Below are 19,752 nucleotides of genomic sequence, written 5' to 3' on the forward strand. Positions count from 1 at the left end.
ATAGGGTCTCTCTGATGCTGTTGTTCCTGCCTTACTGAAGGCTCAGACAGCTAACTTCAGGAAGATTTACCATCGTACCTGGAGGGCATATATTGCCTGGTGTGAGTCGCAAGAGTTTCATCCATGCTCCTTTTCGGTAGCGAAGATTTTGGCCTTCCTGCAGGAAGGTGTGGCTCGGCGCTTGGCACGGTCGTGGGTCAGTTGTCGGCCTTTACCGGTTTTCTTCCAGCGTCTCTTGGTGACTAATTCCTTGGTTCGCACCTTTACTCAAGGGGTGTGTCGTCTGGCTCCCCCGCAGAAGGCTCCCTTGCTTCCGTGGGGACTGACTTTGGTTTTTTGTTCGTTTTTTTTTTTTACGACAGCCTCCCTTTGAGGACATCAGAGAACCAGCTCTGCCTGTGTTGTTCCAGAAAGTTGCCTTTCTGGTGGTTGTCACCTCTGTTTGCAGAGTGTCGGTATTGGCGGCTTGGTCTTCTCGGTATTCTTTGGTCGTTTATAGGGATAACGTGGTCTGGCGACCCACTCAGTCTTTTCTTCCTGCAGTGGTGTCTGCTTTCCACCTCATCGTTATTTCTTCCATTGCTTCCGATTTGGGCATAGCCCAAGCGTCCCAAGGACTTTGTCCTGTGTTCTTGCATGTGGTCTGCGCGATCAGGTTTTTGCCTGTCTGCCACAGAGTCTTTTGGGAAGTCTGATTCCCTGTTAGTACTTCCGAGGGCCCTCGGAAGCGTTCGGCTGCGTCCGCTGCAGTTTTCTTCTGGTTTGGATCGGACTGCCTTTGGTTTTGGGCCTCTTCACTATAGGCTCCGGTGCCCCCCTTTTTCCTGTGAGGGCAAATTCTGCTAGAGCCGTCATTGCCTCTTGGGTCTTTCCACCATCAGGCTTCCTGTGGCTGAGGTGTGCGTAGCGGCGACGTGGTCGTCTGTGCGCACTTTCACAAAATTCTACTGATTTGATGTACTGGCATCCTAGGATGCTTCCTTTGGCCGCAGAGTTTGGTGCGCGGCAGTTGTTTTGCAGAGACGTGTGTTTCTGTCTCTTCTTGGGGTGTATTTGCCCAGGGTTGGCTCCTGTTGAGCTTTTGTTGCCCTGTTGGCTCAGTTTTTTTCAACTCTGGCCTGGTTACACGTTGCCTTTTCTTGGTTGCGTCTTCCCACCCCTCACACCTGCACTGCTTTGGGACATCTCACTCGTGAAGGCTAACTGAACAGGCGGCGACTGTCAGAGGATGTAAGAGAAAATAGAATTTTTGTAAGAACTTACCGTAAAATTATTTTCGGAGTCCTCTGACAGTCGCCACCCCGCCCCTCTTCTTTTTGGGGTTGATAGTCTTCATGTACTACTTGCTACAAAACTGAAAAGCAGCTCTAGTGTCTGATGGGTAATGGCTGAGGAACAGCCCCCTAGAGGCATGTTATGTGTAAAAAGCTTTTGTTAACCTTTTCACTGCCTAGCCTACTGCAGAGAGGCGCTTTACCTCACTCATGAAGGCTAACTGAACAGGCGGCGACTGTCGGAGGACTCAAGAGAAAATAATTTTACGGTAAGTTCTTACAAAAATTCTATTTTTTTTTAATGCAGTGAAATGTGTTTTTTCCCAAAAAATTGCGTTTGAAAGACGGCTGTGCAAATACTGCAACAACCGCCATTTTAGTTTCCAGAGTCTTTGCTAAAAAAAATTATATATAATGTTTGATGTTCTAAGTAATTTTCGTGCAAAAAATACTGATTCTTACTTGTAAACAACAAGTGTCAGAAATAGGCCTGGTCCTTAAGTGGTTAAAGGTATCAGTCAGGAGAATGGTACAAAAGAATTTACAAGGCATTAGATATACCATGGAACACAGCGAAGACAGCCATCTTTATGTGAAGAAAGTATGGCACAACAGTCACATTACCAAGAACTGGACATCACCCTAAAATTGATGAGAAGACGAGAAGAAAACTGGTTAGGGAGGCTGCCAAGAGTTCTACAGCAACATTCAGTGCCGGTTCACACTATAGCGATGTAAGACATTGCTTGAGATTTGCACTGCTCTGCAAATCACATGGGATGTCTGTGAGATGCGAATTCAGCCATACAGATCGCATTTGGACCAAAGTCACGCAGGACCCTTTTTTTGGTCCGCACCCATGCAATCCGATTCCTATCTGAATTGACAGTTCGCACTGCGATATGCAAACTAATCTGGGGGTGTCGTTAACTTTGTATTGATACTCCCAACAGTTCGCATATGGCAGTGTGAATTGCCTGCGAGTCGGGTTCGATGCGGCAACCCGCAGTGGATCCGCAGGGTTTCCGTATTGCACCAATGTGAACTGGCACTCAAGGAGCTGCAGGAATATCTGGCAAGTACTGGCTGTGTGATACACGTGTCAACAATCTCCCGTATTCTTCATATGTCTGGGCTATGGGGTAAAGTGGCAAGATGGAAGCCTTTTCTTATAAAGAAAAACATCCAAGCCCAGGCTAAAGTTTTCAAAAACGCATCTGAAGTCTCCCAAATGCACGTGGGAAAATGTGTTCTGATCTGATGAAACCAAGGTTGAACTTTTTGGCCATAATTCCAAAAGAGATGTTTGGTGCAAAAACAACAATGCACATCACCAAAAGAACACTATACTCACAGTGAAGCATGGTGGTGGCAGCATCATGCTTTGGGACTGTTTTTCTTCAGCTGGAATAGGGGCCTTAGTCAAGGTAGAGGGAATTATGAACAGTTCCAAATACCAATCAATATTGACACAAAACCTTCAGGCTTCTGCAGAAAGCTGAACGTGATGAGTAACTTTATCTTTCAGTGACCTAAAGCATACATCCAAATCAACAAAGGAATGGCTTCACCAGAAGATTAAAGTTTAGGAATGGTCCAGCCAGAGCCAAGACCTGAATCTTATTGAAAATCTGTGGGGTGATCTGAGGGGGGCTGTGCATAGGAGATGCCCTTGCAATCTGACAGATTTGGAGTGTTTTTGCAAAGAAGAGTGGGCAATTGTTGCCAAGTCAAGATGATCCATACTGATAGACTCAAACCCAAAAAGACTTAAGTGTTGTAATAAAATCAAAAGGCACTTCAACAAAGTATTAGTTTAAGGGTGTGCACACTTCTGCCACAATATTTTTACTTCCCACCACCTATAAGTTTTTAGTTTGTTCAACTGAGTTGTACAGTTTATAGGTCACATTAAAGGTGGAAAAATGTATGAATTGATATATCTTTGTCTCATTTTTTACTTTACAGAAACCTGACATTTTAACAGGGGTATCTAGACTTTTTTTTTTAATCCACTGTACTAGTGACTTGAATGTTGATGGGACAGAGCTGGGTCAGTTTTGCCCTAGTACAGGATAGCTCTCAACAGGAAGTGTTGTGATGTAACAGGTGATGTAAAATTACTGTCTTTATTTAAAAAAAAAAAAAAAGCACTGCATCAGGATCACAAGCCAAGGAGACAGTACTGAGGCAAATTACGACAAACCATTTAAGAATTGCACCTAGCACTTAAGTGGTTAAGTATTTAAAGCAGAGCCAATACTAACTCTTGCCTAGGTTTCTTGGATTGAAACAGTGTTCTTATTGAGTGAACATTTGTGCTACAGTCTAAACAAGCATTTCATTCCTCTTTCCAGGTCAGCAGTCTCCATTTGCACATAGAAGAAGCACACAAGCTTCCAGTCAAACATTTCACTAGTCCGTACTGCAATATTTACCTGAATAGTGTTCAGGTAGCCAAGACACATGCTCGAGAAGGCCAAAATCCTGTTTGGTCAGAAGAGTTTTTCTTTGAGTAAGTTTTATGAGCTGAATGTATTTTGTGTAACACTGTATGTGTGTTTTTTTTTTTTATCCTTTTATATATGCTGTCCTTATTTTTCAGCAAAGTATGTCTCATTTAAACCTGTCCTTTTCCACTTCTACTACTGATATGCATACTTAGAGAGGTTCTAAAGGCAGTTTTTTTTTATATTAATGCTTTCTATGCATTAAGATAAAAAACCTTCTGTTTGCAGCAGCCCCCCCTAATACTTACCTGAGCCCCATCTCGACCCAGCGAAGTTAAACGAGAGCATCAGCTGTCTGGGACCCTCCCTCCTGATTGGCTGAGACACAGCAGTGGGTGCCATAGCAGCAGGGTGCTCCCGCTACTGTCAGTCATTGTGGCAATGAGGGGAGAAGGGGGCGGGGCCGAGCCGTGGCTCCTTGTCTGAATAGACACAGAGCAGCAGCTCCGCTTGGGTGCCCCCATAGCAAGCTGATTGCTGTAGGGGCACTCAGTAGGAGAGAGGGGCCAGCGAGGGACCTGAGAAGAAAAGGATCTGGGCTGCCCTGTGCAAAACCACTACACAGAGCAGGTAAGTATAACAAGTTTGTTTTTTCTGTTTTTTTTTTCCATAAATTTTTATTGAAGAGAAAAAAAAAAGTTGTGCAAATACATAAACTTTATACAGTGACCATTGATATTAGGTAAAATGAACATAAGGGGTGAAAAGAGCAACCAAGTGTTACATGTAACCTTTAAATTGGTGTAAGACATAGCCTTCATTGACCGAACTTATAATATATACTTGAAAAGCATTTGAACACATCTAACATGATTAAGTAGATCCATCTTTTGCAAGCGTGTGGAAACTTGGATGTTAATAGGTGGAAAATACTGGAAGAGCAAGATCAGGACTGTGAATCGAGGGCTTGAATCACCTGCAGTCGGCAGGTAAAAACTTCTTATATGGGTGATTGAAAGGCGTGACGTTTCTCAGCTTGGAGTTTAATTGAGTGTTTGTTAGTCGAAGAACTCGTATCATCCATTAAACATACATTGTGCGAAGAACGTTAAGCTATCATCAGGTTATCCGTATTAAATTGTGGTCAAAGGGGTGAAATAGTGGTTTCAAGGGTGTTGGATGTCTCCCCTCACAGCCCTTGTGTAGGGGGGGATTCCAACTTTGTGCTATCCATGCGTATATTGTATTAAAAGGAACTCTCCTAGGTGTGATAGGAAAGTGGCTATAGCTTTGAATCATGTGTGTTGGGGAGAGGGTGGGACCAAGAGATTCGTGTACTGTGTGGTAGTTCAGAAATGTAAATACGAATGTGAGTGCGCTGGTAGGAGTGAAACTGCTACCTGAACTATACCTAGTTAAAAATAATGTTGAAAAAATAGGTGCGCTAAACAAATATACTGCCGTATGAGCGCATATAAATAATGTGAACAAACAAGTTACATAAATGTACCCAATCAATAAATCATGGTGAACGTGATACAGTGAAAAACTTGAAAACCCAAAATAAGTGCAAAAACTGATATGAGTCCACAAAGTCCGATCAAGAGGTTTTCACCAAATGGTGTATTGTGGGAAATGTGAAAAATCAACTTCAAGTGATATTTCCAGTGCCTTCTCTCCCCAATAAACCCAATATGATCTATAGGAAAGCCAGGAATCTTAAAGATCTCATTGCAAGCAATCCGGTGGAAAAACCTATAGTATCAAAATTTTTTCCAGATATGAAAGGTTTCTTCCCATGCAGAAATTGCCAAATTTGTAGAGAAGCGAAGACGGTCCGTACTAATAAGTTCTCATCCACCACTACTGGAAAAGAATATGCTTTCAAAGAGTTTATCTCTTGCCATACCAAGGGAGTTGTATATCTCCTCCAGTGTGGTTGTGGCCAACAATATATTGGGAGAACTATACGCACTGCTAGCATTCGGATAGGAGAGCATCTCTCCAACATTAGAAAAGGATTTGTAGGACACGGTGTGTCTCTACATTTTTCTAAATGTCACCATAAAAATCCGAAAAATTTACAAATTATAGTCATAGAAAAATACACACCCCATTGGAGAGGGAGTAACCTGAAAAGGTCTATTTCCAGAAGGGAAACCTTCTGGATTTTTGAGATGAAGTGCTTCAGACCTTGGGGACACAACATTGAATGGGATATCAACGCCCATATAAATAACAGTTGATCCATTTCCTTGTTTCACTCTATAGTAGTTTTAAATTCAATTTTAACCTTTTAAGGAATCTTAATGTATTTTAATATGCCATTTTAATGTGTTTTTAACATGGATTTTAATATTTATATTTTAAGGAAATATTGTAATATTAAATATGTCGATATATGTGTATAGGACCATTGAGTCCAAACTTATGATTCCCCCTGTATTTCCCAATGCCTTCTATGTAAAAGATGGCAAGGGAAGTTCAGAGGATTGTACACTTCCGGAGTCCTCATTTGCATAACTATAATCCAAGGGTAGATTTATCGATTTATGTGAATTTCAATCCATAATGTTTATATACATTATGCTGAAAGAGATTGAGTTGCTTCATAAGTTAGAAATTACCATGTTGGCGGATTAATACATATGAGAGCCGTTTCCGACCATATATTGCGGACACCGGAAGTGGCAACGATCCTGGAGCTTCTTAAGGGCGGATGTGGCGGCACGCACGTCCCTCCTATCTCAGCAGAAGCGTTGTCAGAGGAAATGCGTCAGAGAGGAGGCGTGTCGTGCCGCCACAGACGTCACGCATTGCCCGATCTGCAGCCGGGCATTGGCGTACTCACTGGATACTCTTGCTTGTTTCCCCGCAAACCCATGTAAGTGAATTACCTTATTTTAATAAACATCTCGGGGGTATTACACTATCGTCTGCTTATTCCTTGTTCCTCATATGATATCCTGGGGAGTACAACAAGAGAATGGACATACATGCTTAGCGGAGGGGACCATTGGGATCCGGTCTACAAAAAGGACATCCACTTATGAGAATTTCCTGTGCCTTTGATTTATACGCCATCTGGTAAGAGGTTAATTTAGGTTATCTCACAGGGTGGAATTACAGTGGAAATTTCCTCCTTCCCAACCGGATTATTTGAGTCTTTACTCTGCGCCCAACCTTATCTTATCTGGTAAGGAGGAAAGCCTGTCGGTGGTGGGAATCACTGGTTCACAGCACTGGAAATATCACTTGAAGTTGATTTTTCACATTTCCCACAATACACCATTTGGTGAAAACCTCTTAATCTGACTTTGTGGACTCATCAGTTTTTGCACTTATTTTGGGTTTTCAAGTTTTTCACTGTATCACGTTCACCATGATTTATTGATTGGGTACATTTATGTAACTTGTTTGTTCACATTATTTATATGTGCTCATACGGCAGTATATTTGTTTAGCGCACCTATTTTTTCAACATTACAGTTCAGAAATGTAGCCAGCATGCTCATGTGTTGTAAAATTTGGTTGGATTTTCTTTTGCGATGTGTAGAAGTTCCTCCATTTCTGCGATTTTATTTATTCTTCTGAACCAATCGGCTAAAGATGGTATATGTTTAGAATTCCAAAGTGGAGGAATCCAGAGTTTAGCTGCATTGATTAGGTGAGTAGGGAGGGTCTTTCGGTATTGTGAAAGAGGAGTATTTGAGTGGTGGATTAAGAACTGTGCTGGGTTATATTCAATTGGGAAAGTGGATATAGACATTATGATCTGATGTATTGGGGTCCAAAAGGGTTGTATACGTGGGCAGTCCCACCAGATGTGGAGCATTGTACCTTTTTCCTGGGAGCAGCGCCAACATTTGTCTGGGAGTGAAGAGTTGTAGTGGTGAATAATATTAGGAGTTTTGTACCATCGAGTGGCGATTTTGTAGTTATTTTCTTGTGTTGTGACGTTAATTGAGCCTTTGTGAGCAATGGTGAAGATTTTTTCCCAATCATTTTCAGTCAGTCTGGTATTTAATTCACGTTCCCAAGAGAAGCAGGCCCTATTAGATTTAGGGGAAGACTTCTCGAAGAGCATGGCATGTATGGCAGAGATCACATGTCTTTGGGGTGACTTTAGTGTACAGAAGAACTCGAAGATGGAGAGAGGATGAGAAATGTGTTTATCGTGGTTGATGCTATTCATCCAGTGTTTTAATTGTTGGTATAACCAAAACAAGAAAGATTTGTCTATTGTCCGTTTGGCAATATCAGAAAGTTCCATGAGGGATTCATTTTCAAAAAGGTGGTGGGCTGTTATCTGGGCATTAGCCCAATTGTTGAGTACAGAAGTCATATTCTGACCAGGTGGGTATGCAGGATTGTTGTTTATAGGGGTAAGAGGAGTAGGGATGCACCGAAATGAAAATTTTGGGCCAAAACCGAAAATGCAGGATGCCATTGGCCGAAAACTGAAACCGAAAATGACTTTTTCCCCAAAAATTTTTTAAAATAGATGGAACAGGGGCATACACCAAAAAACAGGCAGCAACATACACCTGTCGCTGCCACCCTGTCACAGTATATGTACTGTGATGGGTTGGCAATAGGTTAATTTAATTACCAATGGTATTTGTATTATGCAGCATGAGGGGGTTAATGTATTACCACTGCTGGTCACTGATGCATTATTGACCGACCAGTGGCAGTTAATTAACCCCTTTGTGCTGCATTAGTGCAACCAGTGTCAGTGTTAATTAACACTGGTTGCACTAATGCAGCACAAAGGGGTTAATTAACTACCACTGGTCGGTCACTAATGCAGCAGTGACAATACATTAACCCCCTCATGCTGCATAATTAATACAAATACCAATGGTAAGCTGCCTCAGCTTTCACCCCCCCCCCCCCCCTTAGCTTTGGCTCAGCGTCCCTCTCCTACTCACTCCTCCAGTCACTGTGTCCATTATTCAAAAGTCCCGCCTCTGGCCGGCCGCCCGCTATTAGCTGTAACTGTGAGCCTTTCACTTCCTTGTCAGGCATGTATCTCCGCTGACAAGGAAGTGAAAGGCTCACATAGTTACAACTATTAGCGGCCGCTCCCCCCGCCCGGTGTCAGGTCAGATCAGATCTCATTCACACACAGTCACAGTCCCGCTGAGCTGACAGGAAGGATCACACAGTTCTATCTATTAGCGGCCGCTCGCCCTGCCCTCCCGCCTGGTATGTCCATTCATAATGCACAGATCGTAGTAGGGACGTCCTTGAGAGGCGGCCGGCCAGAGGCGGGACTTTTAAAACCTGCCCTGCGCTGCGCCCTCCTCCTTCCTCACGGCGGCCATATTAATTTCGGCACTGTTAACCCATTATCGGCCGAAATTTCGGTGCATCCCTAAAGAGGACCAGGGTTGGATGATAGTTGAAATTTGGAGCATGTGTAATGGAAACCTTTTAGGGTTGGGCCTATCAATGGATGTTCTTTCAAAGTGATAGGTATATGTTTGGGAAGGAGCCAAGTTTCCACAGGGCTGAAAGCTGACTCTAAAGTGGTCCAATCTTTTAGGTTGCCATGAGCATTCCAGTCTACAATTCTGTTGAGATGACAAGCCCAATAATAATGTATGTCTGGAAGGCCAATTCCTCCTTTTATGCTTGTTTTGGTTAGTTGGTCTTAGCTGATTCTAGGTCTTTTTTGGTTCCATAAAAATGTAATGCCGAGGTCTTTTAGACTTTTAAAGAAAGAGTTTGGGATCGCTATTGGTATCGCTTGGAGGAGATACAAAAAATCCGGGGAGTACGTTCATTTTGAGCAAAGCAGCTCTTCCAAACCATGAAAAGAAAAAAACGTTCCATCTTTTAAGGTCTTCTGAAATGGATCTTGTAATGGGCAGGTAATTTGCAAATAGTTCTGTTAATTTTGTTGGGAGGTATATGCCTAGGTATTTTATTGCATAGGGTTCCCATTTGAAAGGAAAGTTGACCTGGCATTGGGAAACGATTGTGGGAGAGACACATTTAAAGCTAGGGATTTTCCGAAGTTGATTTTAAGATTGGAGAGTTTGTTAAATAGGTCAAAGTCTTTGAGTAAGTTTGGGATGAAGATTAATGGGTCTTGAAGGAAGAGGAGACTGTCATCCGCAAATGCAGCCAATTTGTACGATTGAGTGTAAATGGTAATTCCTTTTATGTTCGGATTGGACCTAATACAATTCAATAGAAGTTCTAGGGTGAGTACAAATAATATCGGGGAAAGGGGACATCCCTGTCTAGTGCCGTTGCTTATGGAGAAGGTGTCTGACAGATGGCCGTTAACCCTCACTCTCGCTGAGGGCGACATTATGAAGGAGAGCATCTGTTGGCGTATACCCAGATGTTGTAACACTGCTGTCATGTAGTCCTAGGCCTGCCTGTCAAACACCTTCTCCGCATTGAGCGACAAAAAGAAACCTTTCGCTTTGCTGGAGGTCAGCCAGTGGTGGAGATTAATAGCTTTGGTTGTATTATCGCGTGCCTCCCTACTTGGAACAAAGCCAACTTGGTCTTTCGAGATCAGGGTGGTCAGTAATGGCTGGATACAATTTTGCTAAAATTTTGATATCTACATTTAGTAAGGAGATTGGCCTGTATTTTGAGACGGCTGTGTTGTCTTTACCTTCTTTTGGAATCACAGTGATATGTGCATCTAGTAGCCTGTGAGGGAGGGGACGATAGGGAGTTAAACGCTTTTAAGAATGAGGAACAAAGGAGGGGTAGGAAGGTTTTGTAGTAAGATGCCGTGAACCTGTCCGGGCCAGGACTTTTTCCGGCTTTGAGTTGTTTAATCGCCTGTTGGAACTCTGATTCAGTGAGTGGACTTTCGAGTAAAGTCGCATCGGTTTGGGATAACGTGTTGGGACAATATTGGTCGAGGAAGGAATGGATGAGTCGTGATCGTTTGGAATGTTCATTGGGAGGACCTATATCTGGATTTAGGTTATAAAGATCTGAATAATAGGTCTTAAATTGGGCAGCTATGTCTGGGGTTTTAACATGGGCCTTACCAATGGAATCTTTTATACAGTGGATCGTGGAGTTAGTTTGTTTAGTTTGAATGCATTTAGCCAGGAATCTCCCACTTTTTTTGCTCTGCTCATAGAGTTTGTGATAGCATTATTTTGCGTTTGTTTAAGGTCTAAGAGATTGCGTAAGGAGGTTCTAGCTTCTGTGAGTTCCCGGTAGGTTTGAGCCACTCTAGTTTGTTTGTGCAAGGATTCAAGAGAATTAATTCTGCCTATGAGGTTGGATATCTCTTGTTGTTGGGATTTGTTTCTAGCTGCTTTCAATTCCATATATAGGCCTCTAATTGTATGCTTTCCATTGGTATATTACTGATGTATCCGGGTTGTTGTTAATTTCAAAGTATTCCTGGATGTGTGACTTGATGTGGTTCACATCATGTTCGTTGGTTAGCAGGGAGGAGTCTAGATGCCAAATTTTTGTGGATGTGTTGATATCGGGGAGAGAGAGAGACCGGGTAATGGGGTGGTGGTCGGAGAGAATCATGGGTTCAATGGTTGTCGCATGGATATAGGGAAGGTCTTTGTGATATGAAAAGATAATCATTTCTGGTGTGTTTGTTTTGAGGGGTGAAAAGTAGGTAAAGTCTTTGTCGGTTGGGTTTAGAGTACACCAGGAATCGTGGAGTAGAAGGGATTATAGGGACTTTCTAATTTGTGAGAGAGCTCTGTAGGGCAAGGAGGAGGTGTCTGATGAATTATCCAAGGTGGGGTCTAAAGCGATGTTGAAGTCCCCCCCCCCCCACTAGAATAGTAATTGCCTGCTGAAAAGTTGTTAAGAGTTGAGAAACTTTTCTGGGGCTATATATATTAGCGAGGATGAACATGCGTCCTTTGATCTGACCTTTAAGAAATACTTAGCGGCCCTCATTGTCTACTTAGGAGTCTATGTGTTGCCATTGGGTATGTGTGGATAGGAGAATAGAGACTCCTTTCATTTTAGCCAGATTGTTTGTTGCATGGAAAAAGGTAGGGTAGTAATTATCTGAAAGTTTGGGGATCGCATTGGAGCGGAAATGTGTTTCCTGTATGAATGACGTCAGCCTTGAGTTTACGTGCCAAAGATAGTATATGTGTTCTTTTTTCGGGGACATTAAGTTCTTTGACATTGATGGAGAGTATTTTGAGATTGGAGTTGGTCTGTGGAGATGTCGGTTTAGTCATTGCTGTGGCTGGACTGAGTTGTGTAGTTGCCTTTTGAAGAAGGCCTTAGAAATATGACAAACAAAGAAAAAAAAAAGGGGGGGAGGGGGTGCGTGTTATGGGGAGAGGGGTTTGCGTTATACCGTGGTGGTGGAGTAGGGGAGGATGTTTGTAAGCTGCCGGTTAAGGTCTGGTAAAATTAATAAAATTAAGTTTCAAATCCGAGGGCACAGGTTAGAGGTAATAACCTATCTTCAGGTGATGTGATCCGGAATGAGTCAACAGGAGGCTAAAGGAGTTCCGTTGAGGTGAGACGTCGAAGGGCTGGGTGGTATGGATAAAGGGAGCTCTGTAACCCTTGAAGTCTATCTGGTTATAACCTGTGGAGGACAGTGCGAGTAAGTTTGAATATGTGCTTAGGGGAGTTTTAAACACTAGAATAGTCTCCCGTAAAGACATTAAGAGTCAATATTCAAAACTTTGCATATAGAACAAATAGAACCTTTAGTAATGTTATTAAGAAGTATAATCCAACTATAAACGTAAAACGGTTTACAGTGTTTCCCCCTGTTCCCGACACATCTGGGGTTTAAAAGAATAGTTATGTGACCCAGTAAGGATAGGGAATTAAACATATACCTGTCTCTCGGTGCGGACAACATCTACCAGTGGGAGGATTGCAATGAAGGATCTCTGAGCTCGGATGGGAGTGTGTGTCGTCCTGACCCGGGGAGGGGCTGGCGAAGGGTGGAGGAGGTCTCCTCCCTAAGGGGGCGTGAGATCAGGGGCCCCTTCTGGGTTGTTGTATAACAAAAGTTACCGACAGTCGTCTTGGGTCCGTATGGGGCGGGGTTACAAGTCTATGTCTGTTAGTGCCACCCTCTGCTTCCCACTATAGTGGGGGGAGAGGGAAATGGAGTAAGAGAGGGCAGACCTGTTGTAGCTGGTTGACGTCAAGTTATGGTATTGATTTGCACCTCCATCCCTCGCAGCCCCCCATATCCTAACACAATGTTCCTTTAGCAGAGAAATAAAATGACAATGAAAATCTTCACCAACAAGTATCAGTCTTACGGTGGGTGAACTATATGGCATGCCCTTCAAACAAATCCTGGCTTATAACCTGGCAACCGGATCTGTAAAAGGGATCTCATGGGATATCAAAGGAGCGGGTGGAAGAGCTTTCTGATATAGTACTGAGGAACAGAATGTACTATTAGTTCCAGTGTTTATAAGGAAGTATAAGGGAGCCAGTACCATGATATCTTCCACTTTCGGGTGAGGAAAAGTAATCCATGTTTCTCTATCGCTCATTGACAGACGTAGTCCTCGGTGATACAGCACCTTCGGGTTATGTTGCCTCCACAGGAGCAGGACTAGACAGGAAATTAAAATGCTCTGGCCACACCCTAGGGGCAGTCCCAGAGGGTATATCCTCTCTCTGCCTCAGCAAATCATTATTTTCTGTCTAGTTAGGAGTAAGGACCTAGATACCTTGCTGGGATCTTTGGTCCTGGCAAGATTTTTTTTCTTAAAAAGATTTTTTAGACCGCTTTTTTCTCCAGTGTTCCTGTGAGATCTTCAAGCAAGAAAGCTGAACTGGGCGACGGGCTGGATGTTGAGATCCGGTGGTCACCCCAGTTCAGCCTACGAGCGCGTGCAGGCCATAGCTCCGCGCTGGGTCGGCCGCGACAAAGTCCCATTAAGGGACTGACCCCGCAAGTTAAAACGTCTCGCTGAAACGCCAAAGACCATGAGTCACGGCGTCCGTATTGGTCGACAGCCCTCCCGCCCCGGTGGAGAGGGGTACTGTCAGGAGTTGGTGCCCGCCTGGTTCCGGTATGGTGAGTAGTATGTTCCCCCTTTTCCCCCTGACGGGTCTTGTGGTGAACGCGGGCCCCTCTCTGTATGGTAAGATAGAGTCCCCCTCTATCCTATAACATGGCACAGATCCCCCTACTTTGAGTGTGATTTTATGTGTAAAAAGCCAGGAGGCTTGGTTTGGGAGCTAACAATCTAATTGTATACATGTTTAAAAGATTGTAATCAGTGGCAGTCTGGGAATCTTACTGTGATAAGAATAAGGTACCTACCAGTCAGAAGCCACGGACATGTAGACTGCCTTCCTAGTCAAATCTCCAGCTATAGCAGGCCTTCCGAACGGCCATGCGGTCCGCCAGGGCCGGTACCGCCAACCACGCCAAAAATCCCCATGCAGAGATAGTGTTGTGTGCCCTGCAGCACACCGCTATTCGGTACAGGCCGCCGCCATTTTTTTTGCTGGATTGCACGAGCCGCCATTTTGGCGTAGCCTCGTGTCTCCAGCATGGGGGCGGCCATGTTTGAGGTGATCCAAACACCTCGTGGAGCTAGGGGAGGCGCCGGAAGGCGTGCAGAGGGGCGGAGCCACCTCCTTTCTTCCTGGGCAGCCAGCCAAAAGACTTCCTGTTTGTCAAGACAGCGCTGTAACCTGTTGCAGTTAAACTCTGAGCATCAAGTGGTGAGCCTGGGGGTCTATCTCTCTCTCTCTCTCTCTCTCTCTCTCTCGATCGATAGGGATCCCTAGCAGGTAACACTAAGGGGCTTTTGTGGCGCTGGGGGTCTGGAAAAAAAAAAAAAAAAGTTTTTTATTTTTGAATTATATTATCCGGGAAGTTACTGGAATAATCATGGACCCTGCCACACAAATTCCCCCACCTGTTTCCCTCGAGGGGGCCACGGGACCCGCCGGTGCACAGAGTGTAGAGGCATTTACAGCAATTTTGGAGTCTATGGTGGCTCCGGTGGAGGCGGCCTGTCAGGGACGAGGGTCAAGGAAGCGACCCCCGCCTACCCGTATATTATCTGACATCTCTGACTCAGATTCAGAGATGGTCACTGCAGTTGCAGGTCCCTCTGCAAGGGCTGTTACCTCAGGTAAAGCTCCCTCAGACAGTGAGGAGGACGTTTCTTCTCCCGCTATAATTCAGGAAGAAGCATTGGTGGACGCACTAGTTGTGGCAGTGCAGGAAACCTTAAAACTTGAGGTTTTACCGGCAGAAGCAACTGATACAGAGATTCCTTTTGGTATTAACAAGCCCATCAAAACGGTGAAGGTTTTTCCTGTACCCAAGTGTTTTGGTAATAAGATTAAAGCGTATTGCTAGACGCTATCCGTTTGAGGAATCCATCATTAAGAAATGGACGGTACCACCAGTGGTGGATCCACCTATTTCCAGGCTGAATAAAGCCATGGTTATCCCAGTGGAGGACACTTCGTCCTTTAAGGATCCGGTGGATCGAAAGATGGAAGCAGAGTCCCGCACTATCTTCTCTCTGATAGGGTCAGCATTTAGACCAGTAATTGTTATTGGTCTAGTTTCCCAGACACTTACGGAATGGGCGAGATTGGTACGCCAAGACCTTAGGGGAAAAGATATTCCCCAGGAAACATCTGATTTGATGGAACAGATTATACAAGGGCTACAGTTTATCTGTGACGCAGCCTTGGACACTACTCCCCTATTAGGGCATGCATCTATGTCAGCGGTAATCCTCAGACGTGTGCTGTGGTTAAAATGCTGGTCAGCTGACCTAGGTTCCAAAAAGACCTTGACGAATCTCCCCTTTCAGGGGAATCGTCTATTTGGGGCCACCCTAGATGAAATCATTAAGGATGCCACTGGGGGCAAGAGCACTTTTTTTGCCACAGGCTGCTAAAGCTAAGGGACCTCGCAACAAGCGAGGACCTTTCTTTACCGCCCATAAAGGGTTTGCACGCCCGGCTGGAACAAGCGGGAAAGGCAAGACTCCTCCAGGAGGGTTCAAGAAAGGCTGGTCGGACAAACAGAGGACCAACTCAGCCAAACCCGAAGCAAAGGAGTACACAGCCTGAAGGTGCGCCCCCACCCGGTTTGAGGGTGGGGGGACGTTTTCACCGGTATTCAGGACATTAGATCAAGCATCAACTACTACTACCGGTGCGATTCTTCCCTTCCAACATTTAAGTACTACAGGGAGCGGTAGTCACCGTTCCCTGAATAGATCTTTTCCTTTACCTTTTCCTAAGATTAGTCTCAATTCCCCACAGGAATCGGATCTGGTTGACCAGACAGGCCAAGAAGCCTCTAGCCGGGTGACTTCGGTCCCTGAGGTTCAACTAGAAAAGATCACCCTTCCTGATAGCAATCAGGTATCTGATAAATGTGTGGGAACAGAAAACGACCAGACTTTCTCGGATGGTCGGGGCCAGATGGCTCTAGGGACGCCTGGTTCAGATCCAGTCAGCACCAGTGGTCCTAGAAATTCTAGGCTGGCCTCGTCAAGCCGGCCTGGCCGACTTGGACAGGCTAGTCGCAGACGTTCCGTGGGAACTTCGTCTCAGGGAGTGTCTGTGGTCTCAAGGACCAATTTACCATCGTGCTTTACAGTCGCTGGTTTTAATGGCCTGGCCATTGAGACCCAAGTACTGAAGGACAGAGGTTTGTCAGCTTCAGTCATTCCTACCCTTATTAAAGCAAGGAAAGCGACTTCCAGCAAGGTCTATTATCACACATGGAAGACTTATATTGCGTGGTGCGAATCTTTAGGATTTCCTCCACGTACCTATTCGGTGACTCGAATATTGGCTTTTTTGCAACAAGGGGTTGAGCAGAAGCTAGCCTTGAGCACCATCAAGGGTCAAGTTTCAGCATTAGCAATCTTCTTTCAGAAACCTTTAGCTACCAAGTCCTTGGTGCGGAATTTCATCCAGGGGGTGCGGCACCTGGCTCCACCAGTCCGCGCGCCCTTACCGCCCTGGGATCTTAATTTAGTTTTGTCGGTTCTACAGAAACCTCCCTTTGAAAACATCAGGGAGATTCCCTTGCTTACTTTATCCCAGAAGGTGGCCTTCTTGGTGGCTATCACTTCTGCTCGCAGGGTGTCAGAACTGGCTGCATTATCATGCCAGTCCCCATACCTAGTGATTCATAGGGATAAGGTAGTACTTCATCCTAAGCCATCCTTTCTTCCTAAGGTGGTTTCAGATTTTCATCTGAATGAAGATATTGTACTACCTTCCTTGTGTCCTCAGCCCAAGCATCCTCGGGAACATGCGTTGCATTCCTTGGATGGGGTTCGGGCAATCAGGGTATACCTGAAAGCTACGGAATCATTCCGTAAGACGGATTCACTTTTTGTGATCACGGATGGCCCCAGAAAGGGTTTGCCTGCATCTGCCGCGACCATTGCCAAATGGATTAGACAGACGGTGGTACAGGCTTATTCTATTAAGGGTCAGAGTCCTCCGTTCCCTGTTAGGGCGCACTCCACTCGAGCGCTCAGTACTTCCTGGGCCTTTCGCCATCAGGCGTCAGTGGTCCAGGTATGTAAGGCGGCCACCTGGTCGTCGGTACATACCTTTACAAAATTCTATAAAATTGATGTGACGGCATCGGCGGATGCCTCATTTGGCCGCAAGGTTTTGCAGGCCGCAATTTGAGGAGACCGGTGGTCTACCTCGAGGGTTTTTTTCTGTTTGAAAAATTTCTTTTTGTTGAGTCTCATCATTAAGGATGAGCATTGTAAACTTCTAGTTGGCACCGGTTGGGCCTTCTAGATTGGGATTTGATTTCCATTTTCCCACCCCTCATTTGTGATACTGCTCTGGGACGTCCCGAAGGTGCTGTATCACCGAGAACTACGTCTGTCAATGAGCGATAGAGAAAAATGGATTTTTGTAAAATCTTACCGTAAAATCCTTTTCTCTTAGCTCATTGACAGACGTAGTCCCCGCCCCTCTGTTTTGAGTTGGGTTGGGTTAAAATCTCTAAAGACTGCTTTTGTGACATAACTGATTTGCTGAGGCAGAGAGAGAGAGGATATACCCTCTGGGACTGCCCCTAGGGTGTGGCCAGAGCATTTTAATTTCCTGTCTAGTCCTGCTCCTGTGGAGGCAACATAACCCGAAGGTGCTGTATCACCGAGGACTACGTCTGTCAATGAGCTAAGAGAAAAGGATTTTACGGTAAGATTTTACAAAAATCCATTTTTCTGTGCATCAATTCCAGGGTCCACCGACCAACTCTGAAGTATGAGATAGAGTTTGGGTCAGAAGCACACTGTCCTAAGGGAGAGTAGAAGCACACCTGACGAGCCTGGACTTTGTGTGAGCAGAATGGCAGGGTGGTCCTCTAATGAATATTAGGCGAGGAAAGTGTACTGGCGTTCAAGAAGGATTGGAAGCTAGTACAGTTAAGTGGGGAAGAGACATAGATGGTCTGCTTACCGCAGTGCTTATTGCCGAGTTATCTGCTGGTGAAGTTGAAAAGATTAGGAAGGAAATTTCATGTTTCTGTCGCATATCCTCTTCCGAGATCGAGGGGAGCAGAGCAGGAGGTGTCGGGGGGACAGCGAAGTCATCTGCAAGAAAACCTAAACAAGAAAAAAAAGTCTCCAGGAGTAAGGGAATTCTCTGCCAACAAAATGCTGTCCGATGTCCAAAATGCTGAAGATTGGTTAATCCTTGGTGAGGGAGACTCCATCTTCTTGGGTGGTGTTCTTCAAGTTCTGGGATGGTGTTCATTGAGAGAGCGGCGGATCGCAGGTGAGTTGTGTGGATTCTCCCAGTCTGGCAGGTCAATCAGTGGAAGGTTAAGAGTCTCGCAGAAGGACCTGAGATCATCGGGTGTGTGCAGAGACACTGAGCGACCTTGATGGGAGGCAGATGGGCAAAACGGGAACTTCCATCTATAAGTGATGGTTCATGATCGTAGAAGCTCCAATAGTGGTCTGAGATCTCTCCTCTTCTGTAAGGTAATTGGGGAGAGGTCCTGGAATATCTTCACTTCAGAACCTTGCAGCATGATTTCTCCTTCTTTCACTGGCTTTTCTCAGTATATCTTCTTTTAACCTGATGCTGACTAGGTAGCAGACTACGTCTCTCGGGGGATCCGTGTCTCTGCCCTTGGGTCTCAGTGCTCTGTGGAGTCTTTCAAAGTCAATGGCAGAGTCAGGAGGTCTCCCCAGAAGATCGTTAAAGATGTTGCTGGTAGTTTGTAGGAGCTGGCTTGGTTCTACACTCTCTGGTATGCCTCTTACTCGTAAATTATGTCTCTGACCCCTATTGTCTAGGTCTTCGAGGTGTCTCTGCATCTCACGATGCAGAGTAAGTGTGGCAAGTGTGGACTGACGTGGTCCTCTTAGTGAGTAAGATGTCTGCCTCATAGCAGGTGGTGATCTCTTCAATCTTGTGCATCCGAAGGCACATGGTTTGGATGTTGTGCTTCAAATCAGCAATTGCTGTCACCAGGGTGTCGTTTGTCAGCAGCCACTGATCTCAAGGCTCCGATGCTAACGGGTTGGTCGTTCAGAGTCCCTGCTTCTGATGTTGGAGTCAGGTCAGAGTCAGAGGCACCGAGGCTGGAAGAAGGGCGCACGCCATGAGGCATGGTCTGTGCGGTCGTTAGGGCTTCCTCTCTTGAGCTCTGAAAAGCTCCGGAATGCTGTGGTTTTCCTGCGCGTTAGGGTCTCTAGGAGATAGAGAACGGGAGTGGGATTGATTCCTCGATGTTTTCCCCATTTTTAGAGAATTGATGTCCTTATATAATCTTATGGCCAGACTTCAGCGGGAGAGAGCTGAGAGGTTAACCGGCCATCACCGCCCAGCGCCAAGCCACGCCCTCCGTTTGTTTAAAAAAAAAAAAAGACTTGAATATTACTTTAATATTAAAGAAAGAGAGTTAAAGCACAATTATCGTGCCTTTAGAGAAATAAATAGGGGTGTCCCTGCTAGCTTCCTAAAATAGTTTGGCTTTCACTGGCTTCAGAAATAGGAAGTCAAAGTAATTTTAGAACTGTTGATATGCATATTTCCCTTTTGGT

General features: G+C 45.0%; 1 protein-coding gene across 4 annotated transcripts in view; it reads left to right on the forward strand.

Annotated features, from left to right (window-relative positions):
• The window catches only part of RASA1 (RAS p21 protein activator 1), a 371,358-nt gene that overhangs the window by 196,480 nt on the left and 155,126 nt on the right, over nucleotides 1-19,752 (forward strand). For all 4 annotated transcript variants that reach the window (XM_082265664.1, XM_082265665.1, XM_082265666.1 and 1 more), the window contains exon 14: nucleotides 3,632-3,789. In XM_082265664.1, the coding sequence (XP_082121790.1) occupies nucleotides 3,632-3,789 (158 nt within the window). The remainder of the gene's footprint in view (nucleotides 1-3,631; nucleotides 3,790-19,752) is intronic.

The sequence above is a fragment of the Pelophylax lessonae genome (genome assembly GCF_965119305.1).
Source record: "Pelophylax lessonae genome assembly, chromosome: 1".
Lineage (NCBI taxonomy): Eukaryota > Metazoa > Chordata > Amphibia > Anura > Ranidae > Pelophylax > Pelophylax lessonae.